The sequence below is a fragment of the Lepisosteus oculatus genome, chromosome 26 (assembly GCF_040954835.1).
Source record: "Lepisosteus oculatus isolate fLepOcu1 chromosome 26, fLepOcu1.hap2, whole genome shotgun sequence".
NCBI classification, from domain to species: Eukaryota; Metazoa; Chordata; class Actinopteri; order Semionotiformes; family Lepisosteidae; genus Lepisosteus; species Lepisosteus oculatus.
This window is the reverse complement of record NC_090721.1, coordinates 227,378-236,207: the sequence shown is the minus strand read 5'-3', so window position 1 is coordinate 236,207 and position 8,830 is coordinate 227,378. Positions and strand designations below refer to the sequence as shown.

Below are 8,830 nucleotides of genomic sequence, written 5' to 3'. Positions count from 1 at the left end.
AGAAGTATGATTTATTTTTACATGCGAATTCTGTTATATGTTTATGCAGCTGAGATTTATTGAAGTGAAAAAGTACATTGCTCAAAGCTACAAGTACAACATATTGCTCATGTTTTCAAATTGCGTAAGTTAATGTAGCTTTAGAACTTCAGCATATGAAATATATTTCATTTAAGTGAATTCAAGTTATAGTACATTTTAATATAAACGGAAAATAAATTATTTCGTTTAAACTCCGTATATGACAGATAAAACAAACACCACTCACATAAACTTAAAATTATATACAAATACGTTGTTTTCATTAATGCTATTATTATTGATATTTCATTTTAATTTATATTTAGCACCACGGTTTCACTCCTCCTGGTGTTTGCCCTGGTAACTACAAATAGTAACGCATAGAATCCAAGTATGGTTGAGCTGTTCATTCCCCTGATAGTTTCAGTGAACTAATGCCTAGTACTGGATGCGTGCATTTATTTCAGTCATATATAGTAAAAGTACTTAAATATAGTTTGTATTTAGTGAAAAGTAATAGGCTGCCACAGGTTAAAGGGGATAATATGCAAAAATAAGAACATTAGGTAATCGTACAACTCTGTAGCTGCAAAATGATGCCTGTGACAACTGTTTCCACACTCCCCCGTCGATGACTACCTCAACAGCCCTTCTCCCTGTCGCAGGGTTCTGTCGTCATCAGAAAGCGCTGCTGCGTGTCTGAAGTTTCACGCTGCAAAGCTTGACAAGGTATGAGAACTGATCTGTGCTTCGTAGTAAACACGCGGTTTTCAATCCATTTATTGTGTCGACTTATTTGCTGTTAATATAGTGTCTCTTCCTCTCGGTTGTTATTTTGTGGTACATTAGTAAGTCCAGTCTGAAGGCGCGTTATGCTCCTGTGTAGCCCTTGTGGAAGAATTCACCAGACTGAGGCGTAAAAAGAAGTGCTTTATCTTTAAAAAACGTTGAAAGAAATTTTGAAATTTGGATTAGGACCTAAAAATTACATTTTCCAAAAAAAAGTCGTAGAACGTGAAGTGTTTTCATCTAAAGTATTTGCTTTTCTAATGATTCTAGTATTGATATTTTACGGCCACATTAAGTCTTACCTCCTCTCACATGCTTAGAAATAGAGTTAAGATCGTGTGGGATCTGCTGCTGTGTGCAGGCGAGCTTTGGCTGAATAAATGACTGTATTCCTGTGTCCAGGTACGCGATGAGCGGAGACAACGAGCGGCTGTTGATCCAGTTCAAAGACGAGAGTGGGGAGATACTGGGCTCCCCCTTCGATGTACCAGTTGACATCACCCCGGACAAACTGCAGCTGGTGTGCAATGCGCTGCTGCAGAAGGTACCAGTCTAGAAGCCCTTTTTCTTAATAAAGGAGTTAACATCACCTGGTTGGGCAAAAAAAATTCAAGTTCTGATTTCTATGCCCAGATATTAACAGCTATTATATATTTAATGAAAAACACACAAATGAGCAAAATAAACTACTTATGTCTTAATATATTTTAGTGAGTAGGTTTTCTTGTATTCAACCCTGTATTTGAATACATTCTTATATCAGATAAAAAGTTTTCCTCCTTTTTTTAAGAAAAGGTTGTGTTTTGCAGAGTTCAAGCTGTTCTGCAGGATTGTCATGGGCCCGAGTTCCCTCATTTCCTTGTGTTTCTACCACAGCCGCTGAGCCGTTGTGTTTCTCCTGCAGGAGGAGCCGCTGCCTTTGGCGTTCTACGTGAACGAGACCGAGATCGTCTCCTCACTGGCAAGCTGCCTGGCTGGCCAGGCTGTGGAGACAGAGCAGGTCTTGGACGTGGTGTATCAGCCCCAGGCTGTGTTCAGGGTGCGAGCTGTCACACGCTGCACCAGCTCCCTGGAGGGTCACACTGAAGCTGTCATCTCTGTGGCTTTCAGCCCCACAGGAAAGTGAGTGTTGTCACCATCTCGCCTGCTCTTTTGCCAGCTACTGGCTGGTGCTGTCCTCTCTTTACACAGGCTCTAAAATCTCCCGGCTTTCATATGCAATAGAGGAAATGCCTCAAACACCTTGAAAAATACTTCTGTTACAAAGGTTTTTAATGTTTCTCCTTTCTTTGGCGTGATGTTTTCCTTTGGAACTCAGGATGCAGCATGGTTGTGTTCTCCCCTCCTGGTGGTGGAGAGCTGCTGATTCTTCTGGCTTTCTGTCCAGAATATTGGCTTCATTAGTAAAAATGTTAAGAGTCCATTTTCAGTCAGTTAGTGAAGGACCCTATAATCCCTGCCTGGGGTTGGAGTACAGTGCTGTCGGTGTTCTAAGGTTTTCATCTTTGACTTCCTTTGTCCGGTCAACGTTGAACAGAAAAGAATCGTCATGTTGGATGTTGTGCTTGGTGCAGTGGTCCCACAGTGCGGTGTGCCTGGTCCAGGGAGGCTGTAATACGAGTGATTCAGTTCCAGGCACTCCTGCTGACTGTCACTGTGCTGTTCTCAGGTACCTGGCGAGTGGCTCTGGAGACACCACTGTGCGATTCTGGGACCTGACCACCGAGACGCCCCACTTCACTGCCAGAGGTCAGGCCCCACCCTTGGCTAGGGAGATCCCGGGCTTCTGCACACACTGGATCTCCTGGTTCTGTAGAACTGCAAGAGGATGTGTTAGAGAGGTTTTGAAGGAGTCCAACGAAAGGACTCGTGAACATTCTTCTCTCTGCTATGAAAACTCCATGGATTTCTTACTCTTAAAGTTCTTCTTACTCACTCCGTATTGCCATTATTATTGGTGCAACTTTTTTATATACCAGTACACCTCTAATTAACCCATACAAGAATGTGTTTTTCAATCTCATTGCCAATAGTCTACTTATCACCCAGTGAGACTATCTAGTAATCACTGACACTTTGGCGCCCTCTAGTAACACTTTGTTGATACTGCATCCCAGTGCAGCCTAAGTTAAATTTGAAATTTGCAAAGGTCTTTTCAGTGCTTATCAGTGTCCTCTTCAGACTTCTGTCCATCATGCCTCATAATCAAGTATTCAGACTGGGAACTAGCTAAGGTGCTGCCTGTATTGGAGACCCGTGCTCTGTTGAGCATTTAAATTGCTACCTTCCTTCTGTTCCCTCCTCAGACGTTATGATGTCTTATGACTTTAGATTTAGCTGTACACCACTCTGCATGACTTCTAATAAACTAAAAGCACATAGATACAGAAACACAATCATTCTATAAAAACTAATTATATGAATGAATTTAAAAACAAAAATATTTTGTAACAGCACATTTTAAAGAACTTAGTTTCAGGAATTGCGAATGGTCACTCTTTTGCCCGTTGTGAGTTAAACACAGCTTGATTACAAGTGTAGTGTTCTTTGTTTTACCTAGAAATTCACAAGTGAATGTTGTGAGTGCTCTTCTTGTGTGCTGTATTGTGATCCGTGCTTTGGTTTTTACAGGACATAAACACTGGGTTCTGGCCATCTCCTGGTCTCCTGATGGGAAGAAATTGGCATCTGGGTGTAAAAACAGCCAGGTAGGGTCTCACTGCCACATCTCAGCAGATCCTGGCAAACACGAGAGCTGCAAATGCCAGGCATAAAAAAAAGATTTCTTAGAAAAGGAATAATTATCAAATATTTTAAAAAAGGCTGGGATACATTTCAGTTGATTCAGTATTTAGTCTGAGCAGATACCTGTGTTTTAAAAGTGTTGTGAAGAGCTGCTGTGTCATGAAACTTCTCGGGCTGTGCTGTCTTGCAATCCTCAGATCTTCATGTGGGACCCCTGTTCAGGACAGCAGGTCGGAAAAGTGCTGACTGGACATACCAAGTGGATCACATGGCTGTCCTGGGAGCCTCTCCACCTGTGAGTGACCCCTGTGTGTCTGTTATGCTTGGGCCACTCTGTCCAGGCAGCTGGACAGGACTAAATTCTCACAGCTGTAATTAGACAATAGTGTCACATTTTTACATCAGATAAATTGAGATGAGGTAGTAATCTCATTGTTCCATTGTCCTTATGGGCTCAAACACTGTATCCTGCTTACAGACGTGATGTTCACAGATGTTAAGATGAATCCAGTTGATCATGGTTGGATCACAGAATGTTTACTGTCATATGAATCTATGGTTTAGTAGGTTCTTTTTGCCATTGGTGGTTGTAATAGTAATTTGCGAAACAAATGACAAATCCTTTCCTGTATCCATCAGAAATGCAGAGTGCCGTTACCTGGCCAGTTCCTCCAAAGACTGCACTGTCCGGATCTGGGACACTGTACTAGGCCGGTGCGACAAGATACTGACGGGACACACGCAATCAGTCACCTGTGTGAAATGGGGGGGTGACGGTCTGTTATTCACCTCCTCCCAGGACAGGACCATCAAAGTGTGGAGGGCGCAGGATGTAAGTGGGGGTGGGGCCTGAGGTGGGGCACCAAGTCTTGCTGTAGAAAATAAAACAAAAGCGTTAAAACTGAGGAAGCATGTAATTAGGGATTAAAATAAAATTTCTCTTTTCTCGTTAAAGACAGATAAGAGGATTTTAATGGAAGCTTTTAATTTTTTTAATTTGAAATTGTCAGTACTGTTCTAGTTCACTCTTGCTAGATTAGGAATCGCCAGCAGCCTGACAACTTGGCTTACTGTTGGAGTTCCTGCACCACATGGGACAGGGCAGACTTGTCCAGCCCCCATCCTACTGCCCTGCATTTCCCAGTGCTGCACACCTGATCTCTGTGTTTAGCTTCAGAGAGTAGAACATTAAGACATAACTGAAACCTTATTCAGGTTAATTTTGCATAGAAACTAGAAAGCATTTTTTACAAAGAAAATTATAATTGCATAATTTATATTACTGAGTCACTCTGTGCTGGGATCTTTAGCAGAAGTCACAATGCCTTTAAAAATCACATTTCTGGAATCTACTGAGCTCCGTTAGATAAAATGAGCTCTTTGATTCCTGCAAGTTTTCACTGCTGTTTGTAGTTATAACAGAGCCTTGTCCTTTACTGTGCTGTGGACCAGGGGGTGCAGTGCCGGACTCTGCTGGGTCACGCCCACTGGGTCAACACACTCGCGCTGAGCACGGACTACGTGCTGCGGACCGGAGCCTTTGAGCCTGCCGATGCCAAGATCAACCCCCAGGATGTCAGCGGCCCCTGTGAGTGTGAAATTTCCATTCTCCTGCCCCATTGCACATAGTGGAGAAGTGCGAATACAGGTGTTCCTGAATAGTCTCCTTGCAGTTCCTTCCCATACCCATTGTATTTTATTTAAAAGTACTTTGACTTTTGAATGAACTACAGGGGTAATGGTATACTTGCTGTCTTCTAACAGTTTTAATTTGAAGCAAGTGATGTTTGAAATGCCCAATAATAACCTGTTATGCTTGCATTAAGTCTGATGTCGGATACCTGCTGCCTCTAGCACCTTCTAGCCCTCAGGGGTGGAACTCTTTCTTAAGAAATATGTCACACAATAGTCAAGAAAACATTTGCTTGCATGTCCCTATCGCACGCTTCTGGTTCCAACTTTTTTTTTCAGTTTTCTTTTAATTGTACTTTTTTTTACAGTGGAGGAACTGAAGGAAAAGGCCCTGAAGAGATATAATCAAATCAGAGTAAGTACCTCCAGTTCTGATTTTTTTTTAAAAAGATCTCCTTTGACTTCTCTACTATTGAAAATAAATCTAACATTGCAGGCAATCACATTTTCACCTTTCATTTGAAACAGTGTTTCACCGAAAATAAAAAATATTGTTTGTTAAATTATACTTTGTACTTCTTTGATGTTTGGTAGCAGCACGGATCACAAACAGGTCATTGATTAATCTTTCCCACTTCTCACTGTCACATGATGTAACAGGGGCAAATACACACGAGTGCAATCAGTGTGAAGAGACCAGTCGCCTGCTGCACAGGGAGCCAGTGTGAGATTTGATGTCTTCTGCTCTTACTGCACGTCTTGCTCGCCTCTCTGTTCCAGGGCCAGGGTCCGGAGCGGCTGGTGTCTGGCTCAGACGACTTCACGCTCTTCCTGTGGAACCCAGCGGAGGACAAGAAGCCTGTGGGGAGGCTGACTGGACACCAGGCGCTCATCAACGAGGTGCTCTTCTCGCCTGACACCCGCCTCATTGCCAGCGCCTCCTTCGACAAGTCCATCAAGATCTGGGACGGCAAGACGGGAAAGTAAGAACCGCTCATTCGTTCACCCCCAGCTTCTGTCTTCTCCCTTCACAGAGCACCTACCTCGCCCCAGACGGCAAGTTACTGAACCTATAGACAACTCAGAATAATCTACATTCAGGCCTGGTCCTGACTCCTTTAACTTCTGATTTTCATTTAATCTGAGCTCTTAATTAGTGAAACTAATCCTTTTAATTAACTTGTTTGCTTGATTAGACTTTTTCAGGCTGTTTCTGCACCCAGGTCTTGGTTTCACAAATGGGTAAATCCGCCTCAGATCACTAGATTTAAGAAAATTTTCCCAACTGACCGTCTCAGATTTGCTTCGTACATTCAAAAAATAATGTCATTGTGCCCAATAAATAGTGTGTGAAATTTCAGGCTTGTATCTGAATACCCCGCGATGATCAGTCGGGAGGCCTCTGGTGATTTCACATGGTGGACCCAAATACCTCTGTGCAGCTGTGTTGTTTCCAGGAGATAAAACAGAGCTGTTCAGGCCAACAGTGAGTGCTTGTACAGCCATGTTGTCAAAGCCCACACCCTGGCTTCTCTCTTAAACTCCTGGCCTCCCCTTGCTCTGCTGCTCCTCCGAGGCTGAGAGCCTGGTGTATAAATCCGTCTCCGAACTCTCCCTCCTGTCCCCAGGTACCTGCAGTCCCTGCGGGGCCACGTCTCGGCTGTGTACCAGATCTCCTGGTCGGCGGACAGCCGGCTCCTGGTGAGCGGCAGCAGCGACAGCACACTGAAGGTCTGGGACGTCAAGGCCAGCCGTCTGGTGGCGGATCTGCCGGGGCATGCGGACGAGGTCAGGCTCACACGCGCCGCGGACCCCAGGGACACGCGGCAGACGCACAATTTACAAAGCCACAAGCTCTAGAATGAGTCAGCCAGGGGTCAAGATGCTGCACAAACCTTCCGACACGGTTTTGAAGTGTTTTCAATTTTACTGGCAGCTGTTGTAGTTTTACTAGGAATTTAATTTAATAATTATGGCAGAAATTTCACTGTGAGCTTCTCTTACAACTGTCCCTTCTCTGTTCAGTTTCTTTGTGTTGCGTTGTGACCTGGAGTGCTGTGTTTCTGTCAGGTGTTTGCTGTGGACTGGAGCCCTGATGGACAGAGAGTTGCAAGTGGAGGGAAAGACAAATGTCTCCGAATGTAAGTACTGAAAAAAATTAAACTCCTGTTCAGCAGTGTTCTTCATGAAGTTGAACTCATTGCCTAAAAAAATGTTATGTTTGTTTCTTCTAGATGGAGGCGGTAGCCAACGGCCAACAGAAAGCCTTGCATTCTGGGATATGATTGACCTGATGTGATTGGACTCCTTCATGTATACTTCTGCTTTCCAAAGAAGTTGGAGTCCACATGGTAGATATGAGTGTGCAGAAATGTTACATTGTGCCTGAGATATGGACCCTTTAAATATAAAAGCTGCTGACTGCTGAGAAGGAGCCTCTGAGAGCAGGTGTGGCATGAGTCTTCAGGACACAGTGGTAATGTGGACTCTTTTCAAGTTTGGATAATTTCTTTAAAAGGGAAAATGGCAGGAATTACTTTTTTCCAATGAATTCTTTTTCTTCTTTTAGATTTTGTAAGTTGATGTGACTCCCCACTAGGTTTGTGTGGGAATAGAATGAATTTGAGACAACAAAAGCAAACTCCGGAGGAAACTGGAATTCATTGTAAAAAATGATAGAAGGTTGTGACCCAGATATAAATCTTGAGGTGGTAAACGTGAATTTGCTAATGTATTGACAGTTTCATATAACAGAAAAGTAAGTTTAAAGCTCTAGAAGAACATTTAAAGATACAGTACATTGTCAATTATTCAGCAACTGTTAATCTGGCTTCCTAAATGTTTTGTCATTCAGGGGCTGATATGGCGAAAGGATATTTGCTTACAGTATTTTATTTATCATAAAACTGATACTGGAAGTAAATATAATGTACTTTGCATTTAACAAGTTAATGTAAAGTGTACTTTACAGCACCATTTCTGCAATACTGTACTGTTAACTGTATGTAGTCTGTGTATTTTAATCACACTGTTCTTTTACTAATATTTTCATACCATAAATCAAATCAAAATACTACAAATAAATGTGTACACCTCAAGACACAATTTTGTAGGAATGAGCAAAAATAAATTAGTACAAAAAGTCATGCAATTATCTAGCATTTTTGAAAAGGCAGTTAGCCACCTCCCCACACACACCTCCCACTAGAGCACCACCGAATAATGGACAATCTGCTGTGTTAGATGAGTTCTCACTCTCTGAGAAGCAGAGACTGGCTTTTCTGTGGCTGCTCTCTTCTTCACTCCTAGACTTGTCTTTGAACTCTCTAGGCCATTAATTGTATGTTTTAACTAGCACGGGGCACACATGAAAGAGAGCAAAGCAGCACTGAAAGCTTTGGGTTTCACAGTGTGCAGGCTGTGGTACCTTAGTCATTCTTCTCCTAGTACACGAACAATCTTCCCTAGTTAAAGACCTTGTTACTCTGTAGACTCCAGACATTTCCTGAAAGCTCAGCTGCTCGGATGCAGATTAACTATTAACTATTAACATGAGCTTACCTCTCAAAAAACTAATTTCCTGGAAATACTTAACCTTTTACAATTCGATAACATATCTGGACTTTTTTTTCTTTAGAAACTT

General features: G+C 42.6%; 1 protein-coding gene and 1 long non-coding RNA gene across 2 annotated transcripts; one reads left to right on the top strand and one right to left on the bottom strand.

The window, feature by feature from the left end:
* Positions 1-560: 560 nt before the first annotated feature.
* nle1 (notchless homolog 1 (Drosophila)) lies at positions 561-8,338 on the top strand. Its single transcript, XM_006640930.3, has 13 exons — positions 561-750; positions 1,213-1,354; positions 1,715-1,932; positions 2,480-2,559; positions 3,442-3,518; positions 3,753-3,850; positions 4,195-4,387; positions 5,008-5,143; positions 5,556-5,602; positions 5,968-6,170; positions 6,816-6,975; positions 7,258-7,328; positions 7,422-8,338. The coding sequence occupies exons 2-13, from the start codon at positions 1,220-1,222 to the stop codon at positions 7,432-7,434; spliced, it is 1,431 nt and encodes a 476-aa protein (XP_006640993.1). The 5' UTR covers positions 561-750; positions 1,213-1,219; the 3' UTR covers positions 7,435-8,338.
* On the bottom strand, positions 3,512-6,027 carry LOC138225141 (uncharacterized). Its single transcript, XR_011183716.1, has 3 exons — positions 5,939-6,027; positions 3,679-4,427; positions 3,512-3,565 (listed from the first exon to the last, which is right to left on the bottom strand). It is a non-coding gene; the product is annotated as an uncharacterized lncRNA (long non-coding RNA).
* Positions 8,339-8,830: the final 492 nt, after the last annotated feature.